The sequence below is a fragment of the Equus quagga genome, chromosome 21, assembly GCF_021613505.1.
Source record: "Equus quagga isolate Etosha38 chromosome 21, UCLA_HA_Equagga_1.0, whole genome shotgun sequence".
Taxonomy (NCBI): Eukaryota; Metazoa; Chordata; class Mammalia; order Perissodactyla; family Equidae; genus Equus; species Equus quagga.
In genome coordinates, this window is record NC_060287.1 from 39996157 (window position 1) to 40015964 (window position 19808).

At 60.6% G+C, this 19808-nt stretch overlaps 1 protein-coding gene and 1 long non-coding RNA gene across 3 annotated transcripts in view; one reads left to right on the forward strand and one right to left on the reverse strand.

The window, feature by feature from the left end:
* Window positions 1-7254, forward strand: part of COL18A1 (collagen type XVIII alpha 1 chain) — a 57577-nt gene extending 50323 nt beyond the window's left edge. Inside the window, 10 exon segments of the mRNA XM_046648049.1 lie at window positions 612-655; window positions 962-1084; window positions 1676-1829; window positions 1909-1982; window positions 2491-2619; window positions 3070-3102; window positions 4378-4623; window positions 5151-5348; window positions 5868-5983; window positions 6813-7254. Of these exon segments, the coding sequence (XP_046504005.1) occupies window positions 612-655; window positions 962-1084; window positions 1676-1829; window positions 1909-1982; window positions 2491-2619; window positions 3070-3102; window positions 4378-4623; window positions 5151-5348; window positions 5868-5983; window positions 6813-7026 (1331 nt within the window). The 3' untranslated portion in view covers window positions 7027-7254.
* Window positions 7255-9730: 2476 nt separating this feature from the next.
* Window positions 9731-19787, reverse strand: LOC124231257 (uncharacterized). 2 transcript variants are annotated; one of them, XR_006886471.1, is made up of 3 exons: window positions 18438-19787; window positions 17713-17854; window positions 9731-10925 (listed from the first exon to the last, which is right to left on the reverse strand). It is a non-coding gene; the product is annotated as an uncharacterized LOC124231257 (long non-coding RNA). The 2 variants fall into 2 exon arrangements; XR_006886470.1 differs by lacking the exon at window positions 18438-19787 and having other exon boundaries at window positions 17713-18040.
* Between the last annotated feature and the right edge of the window lie 21 nt (window positions 19788-19808).

A 19808-nucleotide genomic window follows, 5' to 3' on the forward strand; every position in this document is an offset into this window, starting at 1 on the left:
TTAAGGAGTAAATCTGCCAAGGTCACAAGGGCACTTTACAGAAATCAGTGACCCGTCATAATTGAAATGAAATTTTAAAAAGGCGCCTTTTAGAAAAAGAGATCAGATTGGCAGTTCCAGAAGTGGGCAGTGGGGGGTGGGGACAAGGGGTAAAGGGGGGTCGCAAGGTACAAACTTCCAGTGAGTTATTAGAGAACTGAGTCCTGGGGGTGTCAGGTTCAGCGCGGTGACTATAATGCACTGTATCGTCTATTTGAAAGTTGCTGAGAGTAGATCCTAAAAGCTGTCATCACAAGAAAAAAACCGTTTTTTTAAACCTATGTGAAATGACAGATGCTAAGTCATCTTACTCGGTAATCATTTCACGCTATGTCAGTCAAGTCGTCATGCTACACCTTAAACTCACGCCGTGCTTTTTGTCAGTTGTATCTCAAAACTGAAAGAAAAAGGCACCGTTAACCAAAACATCAAGAAATAGCAAGTAGGTGGGAATAAGTGGAGCCTCTACCCAGAGACACAGAAACGACGACAGGAGGGGAAGGAGGACACAGGCAGGTGCGGGTGGTGGTGAAGGGGAGGTGAGGACACTCACCCAATCTCGCCTCCCGCAGGGCAGTTCCCGTTGGACCTCCTCCAGCTGGAGGCTGAAATGAAGGTGGGTGACAGCGCTGGTCCTCAGGGGAGCCTGGTGCAGACCATCGTCCCGCGGAGCTGTCTGCCCACCCCGTGCGGGGCACCGGCCGCAGGATCCGCGCAGTCCTGGCTCAGTTTTGGGGGACCTGGTTGGTGCAGTGGGAGGCTGGGAAGCCGAGCCCTGTCCCACAGGGCCTGCCAGGCCTGGGCTCCAGAAGCTTCCGGCTGTCATACCCTGCCTACACCCCGGCTTGTGGGGGTCAGCACCCGCCCCTCCCCACCTGGCAACGAGAGCTGGGCTGTCCCTGACTGGCATTTCCATCCACAGGGGGAGAAGGGTGACCGAGGGCCTGCCGGGCAGAAAGGTGAAAGGGGCGAGCCCGGAGCTGGCGGATTCTTCGGCTCCAGTGTGCCCGGCCCCCCCGGCCCACCGGGCTACCCTGGGATTCCGGTAAGTCTGGGCCCCGGGCCTCCCTGCAGATGCCTGCCCAGGCCCAGGCCTGTGTCAGAACTGGTGTCCCCAGAGGCCCCTGGGGCCAGAGCCGAGGGCGAGTCCAGCCCAATGGGGTCGCCCACCAAGGCCACAGCCTGTGCCTGCGAGCTGGGCCCCAAGGGCGCCCTCTTCCTGTTCTTTGTCCTTGTGTGGGGGGATATGGCAGGCGGGTAGGGGCTCAGCCCCTGTCCTCCCAGGGTGGACTCGCTGGCCTGGGGGCGCTGTTCCTCCTCAGCGGAACTCTACCAGACTCCTCAGGGAGACTGTCTGTCCTAAAAGATTCCAGGGAACCGTGGGCCCCAGCTTCTGTCTGGGGGGTGGAAGGGGATCAAGGGCCCCCGGGGGGCCGCACCTTTGTCCAGGGGCCACTCAGGTCTCATCCTGGAGTCCCATCCTAGGCCCTGTGGCCTGGGCGGGGAGGTGACCATGGCTCGGAGGCGGTGCTCGCCGCAGGGGCTCTTGGCAGATGCAGCCCAGACCCTCAAGTTTGCTTGTCCCGGGCCTGAGGGACGTAGGTGACAATGCTCTGTGTTTTGTCGTCCACCCTAGGGTCCTAAGGGAGAGAGCATCCGAGGACAGCCTGGCCCACCTGGACCTCAGGGACCCCCTGGCATCGGCTATGAAGGACGCCAGGGGCCTCCCGGACCCCCTGGTCCCCCAGGCCCCCCAGGGCCCCCTTCCTTTCCTGGCCCTTACAGGCAGAGTAAGTCAAGCAGGAGTGGGCCTGGGCTTCAGCCTCATCCAGCCAGGGCCACGGGTCCCACCTCTGGTTTCTCTCTTAGCCATCAGCGTTCCAGGCCCTCCAGGCCCGCCTGGGCCCCCAGGACCCCCCGGCACCATGGGCACCTCCTCAGGGGTAAGCAGCGCCCACCCTAACCCGTTAGACCTCCCTGTCACCCCGCCCTTCCCCGTGGAGACCCATGGAGGGCTGCCTCAGGGACCCTTGCTGGACCCCACAGGGACCCCAGCGGCTGAGGCCGGCATTGCCCTGAGCAGGTGCACAGAAGCCCTGAGACGTGGTTTCCAAAGGGAAAGCAGGGAGCCCGGGGTCTAAGGTGGGCAGACTGGGAGGGTGGCCCCCTGAGAAGGTCCCAGGCCCCCACAGTGCTCATGGGCACCTCAGGAACTTCATGCCAAGACGCCCCTCCTTCCTGGAGGGGACCACCCGACGAGAAAGGCACCCACTTCAGTCTTGAGGACTGTCCCTCACGAGGGGGCGTCTGTGTCCCACCCAGCTTCCTGAAATGTCCAACACGGCCCCCCGGATGCCCCACCCTGTCAGGACCATGTGCCCCACCACCACCCCCCCGTGAGGCCCGAGGGTGCCTCTGCCCAGCGGGACCCGTGGGCCTGGCTTCCAGCAGGTGAGGATCTGGGCCACGTACCAGACCATGCTGGACAAGGTGCCCGAGGTGCCGGAGGGCTGGCTCATCTTCGTAGCCGAGAGGGAGGAGCTGTACGTCCGCGTCCGGAACGGGTTCCGGAGGGTGCTGGTGAGTTCTCCGGCCAGACTTTCCCCTCACACGGAAGGGGCCTGCGGCCGTCCCACCTCGCTCATGGCATGAGGGATGCCAGAGAAGATGCAGGCAGAGCGGGAAGCCCCGGGTGGTGGGGGGCGCGCAGAGGGTCCACTGCGAGCCTCGCCGAGTCAGGACCGTCCTGCTGGGCAGGCGCCCCGTGCAGTGACAGCCACGTTTCTCCTCACCCTTCTTTCCTTAACCTTTTAATTAGTAGACTGTTTGCTTGAGCCATTCTGGGTTTACAGAGAAGTGACCTCTTATGCCTTTTAAAGTAGATGATGTGTTAACTGCGTCGTGGGCCAGGCTCTAGGAGGCAGCCCGGCTGGTGTCCAGTGGGGAGGGCCAGGCGGGCGAGTGGACAGGCTGCCTGGGTCTGGGTGTGGTGGGCTGGGGGCCCCGGCCTGACCCCACGTTTTCTTCCAGCTGGACGCCCGGATGCCCCTCCCCCACGGGACGGTAAGGATCCTTCGTCCCTCCACGACCGTGCAGTGGACACCTGCGCCCCAGGCCCCGGGGACGGCCAGGACGCAGGGCGTGCAAGTGTGGTGGTCCGCGCGCTGCGTCACGTTTCTGGACGACCCCTGGTGCTTTAGGGTCCTGGAGCCCCTTGTGCGGCCACCCCTGCTGGGGAGTAGGGTGTGCAGACCCCGAGGGGCACCTCCCTTCAGTGCACACTTGTCACTCTCCCCGGGCGGGAGATCCACTCCTGGGAAGTCCACTTCTCATTTGAGTTTTTGTCTTTATTCATGCAGAGTGTGTTCCTGGGACTGACCCCTGTAGGGTGGGCGAGAGGGGAGGGAGAGCGAGGATGGGGGACAGAGGGGCCGAGATAGTGAATTTTCCTAAGTCGGTGTCAGTCCAGCTGCTGAGAGCTCCTGAGTAGAAGACACGACTTCTCAGGTGGCTCAGGAAGGAGGCCCCGTGCCAGGTGGCAGGTCCCCCTTCCTTGCTTCCTTCCTTCCTTTCGTCCTTCGTTCAGCACAGTCACCGGCCCCACCCGTGTGCTGGGCAGTGTTCGCAGTGTGAGGTGCAGCTGTGCATGACACAAGCAGAGCCCCCCACCCCGTGGAGCTGACACTGTGTCAGGGAGACAGGCAGTAAAGGCGATAGGCAAAACGTCATATTATATTACATATACTGTATAGTATTGTATGTAACATATACGTTACAAATTATTAATGAGTAATAGGGACCTGGTAATAGGTCGCAGATAGTAAATTGTATGGTGCATCAGAAGGTGTTCGCTGCTGTGGGGAAAAAGTGGGAATCGGGTGGGGCGCAGGGGCTGGGACTTCGAAGGTGGAGGTCATCTCTGAGGTGGGAACGGAGCAAAGGCTTCAGGCAGCGAGACCCGGGTCCCCGGGAGTCTGAGCTGCAGCCAGGAGGGGCCCGCGAGGTCAGGGGGCTGTAGTGGCCTGAGCGCCCCAGGGCCACAGCAAGGAGGTGGCTTCTGGGTGTCACGGAGCCCGGGGACCTTGAGCAGAGGGCCCTCTGGCCCTATTCCAGCGTTAAACAGGCTGGCGCAGCTTCCCCTCACCCCCGGCTCCCCCCAGTACTTCGGGGCACCCCCAGCTCTCTGCCTCCAGTCCAGCCCTCTCCTGCCCAAGAGCACAGGTTGGGGTACAGATGAAGGGGTGCCCGGGCCAAGCAGCCAGATTTCGCTGAAGCAGGAGAGCGGAGCACAGGGCGCCCGGTAGGGCCTCACGGTACTGTCTGCCCCTCGGTCCGCAGGACAACGAAGTGGCCGCCTTACAGCCCCCCATGGTGCAGCTCCACGAGGGCAACCCATACCCCCGGCGGGAGGTTCCCCACTCCACTGCACGACCCTGGCGGGCGGACGACATCCTGGCCAGCCCCCCACGTCTGCCGGACCCCCAGCCCTACCCTGGAGCCCCGCACCACGGCTCCTATGTGCACCTCCGGCCGGCGCGCCCCACCAGCTCACTCACCCACACCCACCAGGACTTCCAGCCGGTGGTGAGTGACTGTCCATTATAGTTAAAGGCCTCCAAGGTCAGTCCTTACTCATGTCCTGGGGAAGCTGGGACGGTGGTGACAGTGCTGGGCACAGGGGCCCTAGGGAGCCCATTTTCCACAGAGGCAGCTGGTGAGGCCTGAGGACAGGGACTTGCTTGGGAGGTGGACGTGGAGGTGGGGGTGGCCTGACGGTGGCTGCTGTGGGCCCAGCAGCTGAGGGCGCTGCCTCCCAGCCCACTGAGCTGTCTCTGCAGCCGGCTGAGGGGTCGGCCTACGGGCTCTCACGGGATCCTAAGCGCCTGCCACGCGGGCATTTCATGCACTCGGCCCTCCTGGCGGGGCCTGAGCTCCGACTCAGACTTGCCCTTGCTGTCCATGGAGGGCTGGGGCCAGGGCACAGGGTGGGCCATGTTGGGAGGCCAGGGCGTGGGAGGCGAGGGCATGTAGGGCTGGGTGGGGCTGGCAGGGGCGTGCCTAGGGTCCTTGGGGCCCTCTGGCTGGCGCTGATGCTTCGCGGCTCCCCGCAGCTCCACCTGATCGCACTCAACAGCCCGCAGTCGGGCGGCTTGCGTGGCATCCGCGGCGCAGACTTCCAGTGCTTCCAGCAGGCGCGCGCCGTGGGGCTGGCCGGCACCTTCCGCGCCTTCCTGTCCTCGCGGCTGCAGGACCTCTACAGCATCGTGCGCCGCGCTGACCGCGCCAGTGTGCCCATCGTCAACCTCAGGGTGGGTGCGGCAGCTCTGTGCGCACGGGGCAGGGACCTGGGTGTCAGGGGTCACGGGGCCATCAGCCCCTGAGAGCCTGGTAGGGCCCTGCATCCCTGGGGGCCTGAAGCCCCCACGTGGCCCCTGACCCTAGCACCCACCTGCCAGTCACATGTGTGCGTCTCCAGTCATAGGAGGCAGGGCTGGGCTCACACATGGCCGTGTAGGAGCTGAGGGTCAGGAAACATCCTTCAAGCTGTCCTTCCTTGAGTGTCAGTCCAGGGCCTGGCTGCCCCTGTGCCACAGTGCCCTTCACGATTATTCCGTGGCTCCTTCCCACAAATGGATCGTGTGCTTTCCGGATGCCCCTGAGCACCAGCACCAGGACCAAAGGCATGGACTCGCTCCAGGCCGCGGGAGGGTGTCCTGCGGGCCGGCCCATCCTCGGAAAGGCGTGGGGTCTGCTGAGGCCGCCTGGCCACCCGTCCCTCTGGCAGGACGTGCCCAGACGGAATAAGCCCCCTGCACTTCTCCTTGCAGGACGAGGTGCTGTTCCCCAACTGGGAGGCCTTGTTCACGGGCTCCGAGGGCCGGCTGAAGCCCGGGGCCCGCATCTTCTCTTTCGATGGCAGAGACGTCCTGCAGCACCCCGCCTGGTAGGTCCCCGTGTGAGGCAGCAGCCCGGGGGTGGCTCTGAGTCCTCCAGAACCTAAGCAAAGGACGAGGCTCCTGACTCCACCCCACCCTCCCAGCCCTCCCTGTTCCTGATATGTGCTCGCTATTCAAGTCATAAAATGCAGCAGAGCACGAAGAACAATTAAAAGTGTTGTCTGTGGGGTTGTATAAACACCCCATCTAGCCAGCTGCTCGGGGCAAGTGCCCTGGTCAGGGAGACGTTCTGGTGGCCCACGGCTGACGGGCTCCGCATGCCCTCGATGGTTTAACCAGCCCCTGCCGTCTATCATGAGACTTCATGGCGAATCATCTCCTTTGTAGAGTGAATTCCTCAAAGTGGAATTTCCGAGTTGGAGAACGCGTGCACTTAAAAGCTGGCAGAAGTTGCCAGATTGCCCTCAAAACAGCCTCACACCTGCTGTCCCTCCGAGGGCTGGTGGGGATGTGGGCACCTGTTCCCGCAGTGCTCACGCTTTGAAAAGCATGGCTCCAGGGGTCTAGACAAGATTCCCCTGGGGTTCCTGCCCTCATGGGGAAGCGCCCACCCAGGGCCGTCCTCGGAGGTCCAGCACAGGTGCTCAGAGCCAGGTCTGCCCAGCCCAGGAGGACCAGCCGTGGGGCTCCAGGCCCTGTTCCCCAGCCTGCAGCAGCACAGGGTGTGGTCGAGGTGGTGGAGCCTCCAGTGACGAGGGATGGCCTGACTCCCAGCGGCCCCCACGTCCAGCCGCAGCCTCCGTCTTTGAGAAACGCCCTTTTTGGGGGTGGGGGGCAGCTGGCCCAGGTGAGACTGACGGCTGGCACATTTTGCAGGCCCCAGAAGAGCGTGTGGCACGGCTCGGACCCAAGTGGGCGCCGGCTGACCGAGAGCTACTGCGAGACGTGGCGGACCGAGGCCACGGCGGCCACAGGCCAGGCATCCTCGCTGCTGGCGGGCCGGCTGCTGGAGCAGAAATCCGCCAGCTGCCACAACGCCTTCATCGTCCTCTGCATCGAGAACAGCTTCATGACCTCCTCCTCCAAGTAGGGCCTCTGCTGGCCCAGACGGACAGATGGGCGGACGGACAGATGGCCGGAGAGGCGGCCAGGCAGCAGGGGGAGTGGTGGAGCCCCCAGTGCAGGGCAGGGAGTCTGCCAGTGCCCCCAGGGTGGGGACCTGGCTGGGACACTCTCCTGTATGGTTCACATTTCATGTAATCCTCGAGAAATAAAAGGAAGCCAAAGAGTGTATTTTTTAAAAAGTTTAAAACAGAAAGCCTGGTGGCAAGACTCTTTTTCTGGCCCCTCCCCGTCCCATCCTGTCCCCCAGCCCGCAGCCTGGCCCTGCAGGGCGCTGTCCTTGGTGCCTAAGGAGCCCTGTTGGCCTGAATGAACCAGCAGGTAGACCTGGGTCCCTGTTGGCAAGAGGCCGACTCCAGAACTTACTGCCCTGGGGAGCGTTGTGCGCCCGGGGCCTCCCAGCTGCCGGGTGGGGCCCTCAATCGCCCGGGCAGGTGCTGACTCAGTTTCCTGCCTGGCATTCCTTCTCGTGCACAAAATAGACCAGCCACAGGGCCTTGGGGGGCTGCACCCACAGTCTCCCTCTTCCCCTCCCGACCTGGCCCAGGGGCTGTGCCAGCAGCAGAGAAGGGGCACCCCGTCCCCATGCGTTGAACAGTCAGGACGGCTCAGGTCATGGGTGCCAGGGAAGACCACTGCCCCTCAAAACAACGCTCCCCTGGCTGGAGCAGTTTCCAAGCTCAGTGCCCCGCTGCTGACCCCACCTCCTCGGGGCCTCGTGGGCTCTGTCCCCTGCCCCCGACACCACTGTATGCAGGTGGCCTTATCCCTTAAGTCAGCCCTGCCACGTGGGGCCTGTCTTTGCACCTCTGTCCTGGGCCGGCTTCCCAAGTGACCCATGAGGTCACACTCGGTGCAGGGCTTGACCCCAGAGAAGGCTGTGCTGGGAGAGTTTTGTGGGGATCTACCAACCAGGGCGTGGCAGCGTCCCGTCTTGGGGCCCCGACCCCATGCCCAACTCTCCGTTTCTAGAGTAAGGATGCCCAATGCTGATGCCTGCCGAGCTCTGCCCAGGGGCACGTCCTGGGACCCAACTGGGCCCAAACCCAGGATGCCTGGGTCCCTGGCCAGAACTGCGTCCTCCTGAGTCCAGCACTGGACACAGAGCTGAGGAAACCTCGGAGGCAAGGGCGATGGCCACACATGCCCCTGGCCAGGACACGGCTCACGGTCAACTCAGGGCTGCCCCGCCAAGCCCTGGGACAGACAAGGCCACATAAAGGGTTGGGGCTGGTGCAGGACGGGACCGGGCCCTGTCCACGAGCCACGTGTGCAAGGCAGAGGGTACACCAGCACCTCTGAAAGGAAATCCACGTCGTTGCCCTCCCTGCAGGAGGACCAGAAAGGACGTTCGGGGGGGGGGGGCTCTCTAGGGGAGCTAGCCGGGCTCTGCACTGGTGGCCGTGCTGGGAGGGGTGGTGGACCGCAGTCCCGCTGCCCAGGGTCTGCTGTCAGCACTGGGACTGTAACCAGGCTGCTCCCGTCAGCCAGGTGGTGCAGCTCTCCAACAGGCTCAAGAAATGACCCTGCACACGACGCTGGATGCAGGCAGCCTTCAGAGTCATCGGTCAGGGCCTCAGGAGCCTTCTGTCCCTGGACTGCCCAGCTGGCAGATCCTGCTAAGGGAGCACAGGTGTGCACGAGGTACATGGCTGAGCACAGACATACATGGATACATATATAGGTGTGCACGGATATACTAGGGTGTGCATGGAAACACAGGCATACACAGTGTGCGTGGAGGTGCTGCACTCCTCTCTTTTCACGGGTCTCCCTGGGGGCAGCCAGCAGTCCTCACAGGCTCCTCCTTCCAGGCTGGAGGGGGCAGTTCTGCAGCCTGGGCTCCAGCCCCAGAACTCGCCTCCTCCGTGCCCCACTGCTGCAGTCAGCTGGGCCCCGGGAGGTTAGGGCCGTGCACACTGCAGGGAGCAGAGGCTCACTGTGTGCCTGGAACCAATGCTGTCCCCACCCTGGTGGCCGAGGAGCTCGAGAGCAGGAGAGATCAGGTCCTCAGGGCCTGGAGATGGCAGAGGCTGAGCAGGGGGCCACGGCACACGTGGGGAGGCTGCGGAGGGAGCGGGTGGGGGCTGGGGGGAGGACCAGACAGCTGGAGGGGGCGTCACACTAGGTGTCCGGGCCCAGAAGGAGGATGCTGCTGGGCCCTGGACTCCATGCTGCCCCCTTCCCAGCAGGGTCCTCAGGTGGCTGTGACGGGCCTGTGTGGACACGCGTGGGGACCACTCGCCCTGTGGCCCATAGTCGGCTGTGATGAACCAAGCACCAAGTGAACCAAGATGAACCGAGTGAGTACAGCCTCCTCCTCGCCCTCAGGATGCCCGAAGACGCCCCACTCGCCCAAGCCGACCTCAGGGTACCCTGGGGTACAGCCAGCTCTGGTGGCCCCTCCTGAGCCAGGAGTGCTGCTCCTCACTGAAAGCTGGCTCCGAGCAGCTGGCCTGCCCTTTGGACCCCGTGGAGCGCCGGCGCTGCTCAGCTGCCCTGCCCTGGTCAGGGGTGGAGGGGCACGGGAGGGAGCTCAGCCCAAGGGCACAGTGCCTAGTGTGGGTCCTTGCGGGTGGCTGGGGCAGGGGCCGGGATGCCTTTCTCGGCCTCCCTATGGACCGCCAGCCTCCACCCCCAGGCCCGCAAAGAATCAGCAGCCACCTCACACACAGGTTGTGTGGTCTTTAATGTATTTCGAGAAGAGCAGACCATCTCACACCTCAGAGGGATGCAGGACTGGTTCTCAGACCCCCAGGTGGCACGACCAGGTGGCACAGGGTGAGTCCACTGGGCTGGCATGTGAGCAGCCCCACGCGGCCCTCCACCAGCAGGAGGTAGGTCAGCATCAGCCCACTTCAGGAATGGCGGGAGGACGACGGAGGGCCTGGGGTAAAGTGAGGAACCAGCTCCCAGGGCCCAGTGTCCTGCTTCCACCTGGCGGGGAACGCTGCCCTGCCCCCACCCAGCTTCTCCCACAGAAAAAGAGAAGCCAAATGAGGTTTCTCAATTAAGTCAGTTAAAAAAAAGGAACACTGCACTGTTTAAAATGCAAGCACCTGGACAACAGGAAATGTCACCGTTTAGCCACAGGCCCAGGAATGCAAGGGCCCAGGACACCCCATGGGGGCTGGAGTCTGCAGGGCTGGCATCCAGGGCCACCTTGCCAGTCCCCAGGGGCAAGCAGGATTTGCCTCCCAAGAGGGTGAAGGGCAGGTGGTGTGGTGGGCACAGGAAACCCACCACTGTCCACATGAGGGCCAGGCACAGCAACCTAGCCCACAGTGGCCAGCAGCTGCCAGAGTCCCCACGGGCCCCAGGCCATGGCAGAGGTGAAGTAGGGGTGAGGGGTGCAGGGCTCGGGGCTGCCCGGGACAAGCCAAGCCCCCTCACTGAGGCATGGGTCATGGGGCCAGACCATGTAGGGGCTCCAAAGTCTGAACACTGAAATTCGGACAACACTCGAAACCTGGACACCAGGAGGCGTGGTGACCAAGGTCTCAGGCTTGGTGAGGACGTGGAGACGACGGGTGTGCTGCCTCTGGTGTCAGGGATCTGGCCACCCACTGGGCCGGGCTGGGAGGGCAGGTCAGGCCAGGTCAAGCCAGGTCAGGCCTTGGCCTCCGGTTGCTGGCTCTGCTCCATGGAGGCCGGCCCAGTGGCCCATGTGCTGATCTCTGGGTCCGGCAGCAGGGCCCTGTCCTGCACGCTCAGCACCTGCGTGGCCTTCTCCTCGGGGCTGCTCAGCTCCTGGGCCAGGGGCAGGGGCTGGTGGCGGCTCTTGTGGAGGTGCCGCAGGCCCACCAGCACAGCCCCCAGGAAGTAGGCGGCGGACATCACCAAGAAGTACACGAAGTAGACGAGGAACTGGAACAGAGAGGGTGCAGGTGAGGGGCGGGGCGGGAGGGGCCAGCAACCCAGGAGGGGCAGTCAGGGCGGGCACTGTGTGCTCCCCCCTCGCTCTCCCTCTGGCTTGGAGGCGCCCAGGGGTCAGAGGCCAGCGCACGAGCAGGTCCCACAGTGCGCAAGCACCACCCTCGCCCTCCTCCCTGCCACAGCTGGGCGCCGCCCTGGGGGGCTCCCTCCACTTTCCCACAAAACCCCGGAACTTTCCCCGCAGCCCTGTGGCCTCCGGGAGCTCCCCCGAGGCGCCCTGCTCATTTCCCATGACCATAGCCCCGCTTCCCTCTGGGCCGAGTTCCCACGGCTGCCGAGGGTTCACGGACATCTGTGCTCAGCGGAGCCGGGCGAGGAGGATGGCAGTCTGCGTCTCCCATGGCCCGAGAGCCAGGCAGCCCTGGCGCCTCCACCCTGGTGACAGGCGAGACTGCACAGCAGTGACACAAGGGAAGGCATGCCCAGCACACCAATGTCCCTCTCGATTCTCAAGACCATGGAGACAGGTCGGGGAAGTCCCGGTGTCTATGGGCCAGAACAAGCGCGGGCCCCGCCCAGAGCCCAGAGCTCTGCAGGCCAGTCCCCTGGAGCCCCTCGTCACTGCGCTGTCAGCCCTTCAGGGAAGCCCACTGTCAGAAACAACACCAGGAAATGAGTCGCCAAGAACTGTGCTTCCATGAAGATGGAGGTGACGTGTTCCACCTATTCCCCCCCCAGGTGTGCCTGAGACCCTGCGTGTGATGCTTCTGTGTGCCCAGAGCACACAGGTGACTGACGGGTGGACGGGGGCAGACCGGCCAGGGACCTGGGACCCCAGGCAGCAACACGGTGATGCATTCCCTGGGCTTTTTCTTTTTGCTGCATGACTTTTTGAACTAAAGAACCCAGCAACACAGAAATGCTGAAAAATGCAGAAAAAATGCCCCAACTAAAGCTGCTTTCTATGGCCAAAAGATCAGAGGGGGACGCCCAGCAGGACAGGAAACTGAGAGATGGGAACCATGCTACTCCAGCCAGACCCCACCCTCCCATCCTCCCAACCACCCAGCAAGGACCAGGGGGGAGCTTCCAGCCAGACCACACTCTTGTTACCCAGGCTGTAACAAGGCCCCCGCCCACCTTGGGGTGGTGCTGGACAAGGCCCAGTGGGGAGCTAGAACGTTCACCCCTACAGAGACCACCTGGGAAGGGACCCCCAACCCCCTCAGGGTCAGGACTTTCACCCCTCAGCTGCAGCAAGAATGCCCCACAGCCCTGTCACTAAAGGGCACGTGGGGAGCTGGAAACCCTTTCCCTGCCCAGCATAAGGAGGAGCCTGGCTCAGCATCAGGAGGGCTGAGTGAAGGGCCTAGACTGTCACCCCACATGGCTGGAATGAGGTGCACACCCCTAACTTCCCCTGCTGGGGTGGCATGAGCAGCAGTCAGCTAACACGGAAGGATCAGGTACGACCCAGTCTCATACTGACACCCACAAGGCCCAGGCGTCAGTCAGAAACCGCTCACACACACAGCCACGGGGAGCTCCACCCACACGGGACACAACCAGCAGGTACCAGCACCAGGGAGACAGGGATGCTGAAATTCCACGAGACACTAGCCCAGAGACCCAGCTTATCAGCTTGCCACCATCATAAAAATGCTTCCACGAGCAACAAACATGCTTGAAACAAATGAAAGAAAGTCTCAGGAAAGAAACAGGAGAGACAAAGAGGAAAATTTAAAACTGAAAAATACAATAATCACTAAAATAAAAACTCAGTGAATGGTCTCAACAACAGAGCAGAGGGGACAGAGAAAAGAATCAGTGAACTGGAAAACAAAACAGAAACTACTAAAGCTGAACAACAAAGAAAATAGATGGGAAAAAAAGCAGAGCCTCATTCTCTTTGGGACCATAAGCAAAAGACGTAACATTGTGTCCACAAGCAGAAAGAAGATGGGGCTGCAAAAGCAGTGAGGAAATAAGGGTCAAAAGCTCCCCAGGTCTGGCAAGAGCCATGAACCTACAGATTCCAGCAGCTGAGGGAATCCCAAATAGGACAAACCCAGAATAACCAGGCCAACAAATCCAAAGTCAGACTTGTGAGAGCTGAAGACAAAGACGGAGGGAGAATCTTGAAAGTAGGCAGCCCTAGCAGACTAATGTAGACACCGAAATTAAAAATACACATCACTGACAAGTGCTCAAAAAGCAATGAAACACTTAGGTCTCAGTCTAACAAAACACGTGCAGTACTTGTGTGGTGAAAACTACAAAATGTGAAAGAAACCAAAGACATTCTAAATAAATGGACAGACAGATGTGTTCTCAGACTGGAAGATTCAACACGGCAAAGAAACGATATACAGGCTCAGTGCTACTCCTAACAAAATCCCAGTCAGAGTTTCTGTACATACAGACAGGATTACTCTAAAAGTTGCAGGGAAAGGGAAAGACACTATAATAGTTCAAACAATTTTGAAAAAAAATTAAAAGTTGGGGGAACCAGTCTACCCAATTTCCAAACTGACCCTACAGCTGTGTGAGCAGGACAGGTGGTGACAGGGAAGGCGAGGCTCACAGCTCAGGGGAACAGGGCACCCAGACAGAGACGCACAAGCACACCCAGCTGAATGATGACAAAGGTGAGGGAGCAAGTCAGCGGAGAAAAGTTGGTCTTCCCCACAAATGGTGCTGAAGCAACTGGACCTCCACAGACAAAAGAATGAAGCTTAATGCAGACCTCACACCTTAAACAAAAATTAACTCCAACTGATCACAGCCTTAAATGGAAAACTAAAAAGCTTTTCAAAAGAATGTGGGGAAAGTCTTCAGATCCCAAGCTGGGCAAAGAGTTCTTTTTAAAAGGAAAAATGGGGGCCGGCCCGGCGGCACAGTGGTTAAGTTCGCACGTTCCGCTTCTCGGCTGCCCGGGATTCGCCAGTTCGGATCCCGGGTGTGGACATGGCACCACTTGGCAAAAGCCATGCTGTGGTAGGCGTCCTACGTATAAAGTAGAGGAAGACGGGCATGGATGTTAGCTCAGGGCCAGTCTTCCTCAAAAGAATAAAATAAAATAAAAGGAAAAATGGACAAATCAGGCCTTATCAAAATTAAAAACCTTCACTCTACAAACATAACAAAGTCAAGCTACAGAGCTGGAAAAAACGTTTGCAAACCATATAGTCAGGCAGCACGTAACACTGCAGTCAACGACGGACTGAACGTACGACGGTGGTCCCGTAAGATCAGCACACACGCCTGGGTGTGTGCAAGTCACTCTGTGATGTTCGCACAACGAGGACACATTTCTCAGAAGGTATCCCTGTCGTCAGGTGATGTGTGACTGTGTATCCTACAAACGACTAACACTACACGACATAGTGCTCAAAACTCAAGAGTAAAAAGACAACCATCCAATCAGGAAATGGGCAGAAGAGTGAAGGGACATTTCACCAAAGACGGCAAACCAGCACGTGGAGAGAAAACGTCATTAGCCATTAGGGAAATGCAAATTAAAACCACAATAAAATAGCACCCAGACCCATCAAAATGGCTAAACAAAAAATAGTGATGGGGCCGGCCTGGTGGCATAGTGGTTAAGTTTGTGCACCCTGCTTTGTTGGCCTGAGGTTCGCAGGTCCGGATCCTAGGCACAGACCTACACACCGCTTATCAAGCCATACTGTGGCAGTGTTCCACATACAAAATAGAAAAATATTGGCCTAGATGTTAACAATAATCTTCCGCAAGCAAAAAGAGCAAGATTGGCAACAGATGTTAGCTCGGGGCCAATTTTCCTCACCATAAAAAAAAACAGTGACAATACCAAAAGCTGATGAGGATTCGGAGAAACCAGATCTCTCGTCCGTGGCTGGTGGGAATGTAAATGGTGCAGCTACCGTGGGAAACAGAGACAGCGTCTTCAAAAGCACACAACAACAGTGTGACTCAGCAACTGCACTTCTGGGCATTTGTCCCAGACAAACGAAAACCCACGTTCACACAAATCCCTGTAAACAAACACTGATAGCAGATTCATTCCCAACAGCCCAAAGCTGGAAACAATCCAGAGTCCTTCACGTGGGCAGGTAAACGAGCTGCCGTCCCTCCACACCAGGGACACCGCGCAAGGAAAAGGCATCAGCTAGGGGGGCAGCAATGCCCCGATGGATCTCAAAGGCCAGATTCCAGGGCGGGCCCTGTGGCCGAGAGGTTGAGTTCATGCACTCCACTTCAGCGGCCCAGGGTTTCACTGGTTCGGATCCTGGGCACGGACATGGCACCGCCATCAGGCCGTGCTGAGGCAGCATCCCACATGCCACAACTAGAAGGACCCACAACTAGAATATACAATTATGTACTAGGGGGCTTTGGGGAGAAGAGGAAAAAAAAAAGAAGAAGATTGGTAACAGTTGCTAGCTCAGGTGCGAATCTTTCAAAAAAAGACCTAGAAGGTTGATTTTTTAAAAAAAAGCCAGATTCCATTTAAATAACACCCACGAAACGCAAACGTGACAGAGATGGGGGCAGACTGCAGTGGCCGGGGGTCGGGGGGAGATGTGAAGGGAGTCAGCTGGGGTGAAAAGGCAGCTGGAGGGACCCTGTGGGGAGGGGACCATCTCACTCCAGACTGAGTGAGGTCAACATCCTGGTAGACGCTGCACCGCAGAACGGAGCATGTGCCCGGGGGAGAGGAACGGGCACACGGATCTGCAGCGCCTCCCACGTGCACATGAATGTGCGTCACCCAGAAACAGGAAGTTTAATTTAAAACAGAGCTAACAGAGGCCCGATCCCCATGCTCCGTCCTGGCCCCGTGTCTGCATGGCCTGTCCCCACCCCTCAGGCAGACGTGAGGGGCACACGGAGCACTGAGAATGGGCACAAGCGAGCAAGATGAGCGCCACTTCCTACGTCCCGACCGCCAGAGCCTCTAACTGCAAACACGCCATCTGCTCCTCCAGTTACTCTTTAACTCGGAAGTGAAACCAGCCACAGAAAAATCAATGCGCTTTTCTCGATGCGACCTGACGTGGACAGGAGCCAGCAGGGGGCGGGGCTGCGCCAGGGTGGCGAGGGAGGCCCACCCTCAGGGAGGACGCGTGGGCGCTGGGTGACAGGCCTGCTTCTATGCACACTGCCTGGCCCCACGGGCTGGACACAGGACAGCGACAGGTATAGGGACCTCAAAGGTCAGGGCCCACAGGCAGGTCAGAGCTGCCACGTGGCTGGGTCCACCAGGATCAGGGATCTCTCTGAGACAGGCCTCTGCCCATCCACACTAACTGCCCCACTCTGCTGGGCAGGAACTGGGGGTCCTGGATGGAGGGCTCTTCCCAGGCCAGCTGGACTACTGCCAGGCAAGGCTCCATGGAAAGGCCTGGGGCCAAGGGGTGCTCCCCTCACAGAGGCTGCTGCTTCTGGGGGGAGGCCTCCCTGGACAGTCAGCAGAAGCATCTGCCGGCCAGCAGCCCTGCAAGGGAGGCCCCCAGTATGTCCATCCCTGGGCACAGGGCTCATGCCCTCCCGATGGCCCCTCTGGCCTACCTGGTTGGTGCAGCTGTCCACACACCTGTGGACCTGAGTCCAGCTCGGCCACAGAGGGGCTGCACCAACCCTGAGACAGTTCCCAGTGTCCAGCCCAGGGAGCCAGGGGCTGTGCGTCTGGAGGGCCCTGCAGAAGCAGGCCTGAGACTGACCTGCCCATGTGGATGCCAAGGGTGAGAGACCCTGATGCTCTTCCCCAAAGGGGCACTTCCACCCCCAGGACCATTTCCAGACGAGAGGGTCTGCTCCTGCCCGGCACCTCCTGCCTGGCCAACCATGGGGTCACCAAGGCCATGCAGACTCAGCACCCTCAGACGGAGGGTCAGACCTCGAGGGAGCCCAGGACCCACAGAGGTCCCGGCTCCCAGCAGATGGAGGCTGCGTCCCCTCAGGCCAAGGGTGCCTGTCGGGCCACAGGCTGCACGGGGTGGTCCCCGAGAAGCCCAGTCACCACCCCTCCTGAGGGCCCGTCCTCTGGCTAGTTCTAGCTTGTCCAGAGGGGTCCTGCCCTGGCTGAGACCACAGGAGTCACACACAAGTGCCCCCCAACCTCACAGTGGATAGGAATTCTTGACCTCTTCTCAGAAGCACTGAGAACACGCCCAGAGTTGGACCCAGGGAAGAGGACCAGAGAGGGGCCAGCGCGCACCCACATCAACCCCACCAGCTCTCCTTCCACCCATCCTCCAACAGGAAGGCAAGGAGCTGTCACGTGAACCAGGCCCGGGTCTCACTGCCTGACGTCACAGGCAGGTACCTGAATAAGGGCAGTGAGCGAGGACAGCACGGGGACGCCTCTGTCCTCCCAGTGACGTCAGGCAGCATGGTGGACGCCCAGGCCAGCAGGAGCCCCTCCAGAGCGACCCGCATCTAGGCCGACCTTGGAGGTCCCAGAGATCTCACTGGAATCAGCCATGCCGATGTTGATGTCCCCAACCTGGGCCCCAGGAGGAAGGACAGGCCAGCCCCGGGCAGCCACACCATGGCTCCCTGCTGCCCTGCCCTCTGACCTTTCCCCTCCTGCCCGGGGCTGCTTCTCACCTCCTGCTCTGACCCAGTCAGTCCAGTGTGTCCAGCTGGAGATGCCCGGCCCCCTGGGCAAGCCCCACCCACAGTGGATCTGTGTCTGGGTCCCTGGAGGGGGCGATGCCACCGGTGGCTGGACACCAGGATGCCCTGGCCGGGACATCCCCCTCGAGGCCTCCCTCCTGGAACGGGGGCTCACCTGCGTGTGGACCCGGAGGCCCAGGCCCCGCCTGTCGGAAACAACGAGGGTGACGGTGGTCTTGAGGATGGTGGCGAGGAACGTGTTGACTCCGAAGACCAGGGCACACAGCTCTTTAGAAAGGGAAGATGCGATCTGAAAACTGAATGGGAAGCAGGCTCAGGCCAGACTCGACGGGGCGACGCGAGGTGCCCGCAGCGCACAGAGGACCCGCCAGGGGGCAGCAGCTGCTCCCTGGGCAGCCAGGGGCGCCAGGAACAGCCTGCACGGCCTGCGGACTGACCAGGCCCACTGAGGCCCCGAGAGACCCGGAAGCCCAGCCCGGGGCCCAGCGGCCCACCGCTCCTGGGGCACGCGCTCCAAGCTGCCGCAGCCTCACAAGATGAACAGAGAACCAGGCGCCAACGCAGCCTCGGCAAGACGTTTAAACATCTCCTGGTGGCCAAGGGGCAGAGAGAGTGAGAATCAACGCAGAATCCGTGAAAATCCCCCTCACAAGGACGGGCAGAGCAGCAGGAGGAATGAGAGTCTCCCATCACTACGTGATTGAATAAATCAGGCACAGGACAGTCGCACAGGAGAGCAGGGGAACCGACACGCTCAGAGTGCCAGTCCTGCAAAGATTAACATTCCAAAGTACTTCCAACCAAAATCCCCAAAGTGTAAGCAACCAGACAAGAAACACTCTCAAGCTCTGAAGAATAAACCAACAGGAACATCCAGACCTTTCACAAGAGTGGCCGAGGGGCTTCCACTGGGCTGGGGTCGGGGGAGCAGGAAACACGGCACACACGGGACGAGCAGTCGTACGGTGAAGGCGGCAGGCCAACCGTGGGAAGGAGCTTGTCACCGAAGTGCAGGGTGACAGATCAGCTCCTGCGACACCAGAGCTGGGCCAGGAGCCACCAGTGAAGCCACGTCCCACCCAAGGGTCTCACTCTCGCCCCACCACTCGGCAATGGGCGTGAAGGAAAAGCCCACGCACGACATGAGACTCCCGGCACACCTGGAGGTCTAAGTGCATGACGTGCAAAAGGAGAAAAACCCAGCAGACAGAGTCCACGGCCATGAATGGGAAGAGCCAGGCCGGCCGTCATCAAGTAAGGGCCAGAGGCCGCGGGCTGCCCTCCACCACCCGCAGGGGCTGCATGTGCCCAGCGGGCATCTACAGCATCCACCGACAGCCCCTTTCTAAAGCACATGCTCTGACATGGCCAGGCCCCCTCTCGGACCCATCTGGGGCCACAATCAGAATTTGGAAAGAAAAGTGTAGGTGAGAAGACGCCGCCCTCAGTGCTGTATGGCACAGGAAAACACTGGACGTGGCATTCCCATCAACTGGGGAGGGGCCGTGTGGCGTGTCACTCATCACCAGGAGGACCAGCCCCGTCTGTGCCCACCCTGACCCACACAGCTAAGGGAGATGGGCAGGGCTGTGGAGCCCTATGTCAGGCAGACCCCCGACTTTCAGCAGGAGGACAGGGGTCTGAGAAGCAAGTCTGTGCTCCTCCCCGTGCCTCTCTGCATCGTACCTGACGTTTCCTGTGATGGACGTTATAACCAGGGTGCCATCCTGACAGGCAGGGAGGGACGGGGAGAAGGGAGGACGGCTTGGCGCCCCCCACCCCACAGCACTGATGGTAACAGAAGCGCAGAGCGCCTGCCCACAGGGAAAGCTCCGGGACCTTTGGGGGCTGAGAAAGGGTGGGGTGGGAGGAAGGACACAGCCTCAGACTGCAAGGAAGGCCAGGCCTGGGCCATGGGCACGGGGAGCAGGAAGGGCATCATCCGCAGAAGTCGACCCCAGCAGGTCAGGCGTGCAGCAGGGCATCTGGCAGCGCTTGGCCCTCGAGTGCGGGAAAGGAAGGACCCGAGCCTGATCAGGTTCTCGGAGCCCGGGAAGGTGTGGCAAAAGTGGATAGGGAGGTGTGGGTGCTGGGTGCTTCTGTGAGGGGGGACGAGTCAGGCCACCACGCCGTGGGGTGACAAGAGCAGGCATCAGGAGCCTGGGGCACTGTCGGAGCGCGAGACGAGGAGGGACAGGTGCTCTGACGCAGGCATGACCAGAGGGAGGCGAGGCCTGGGGGCCCAGGGAG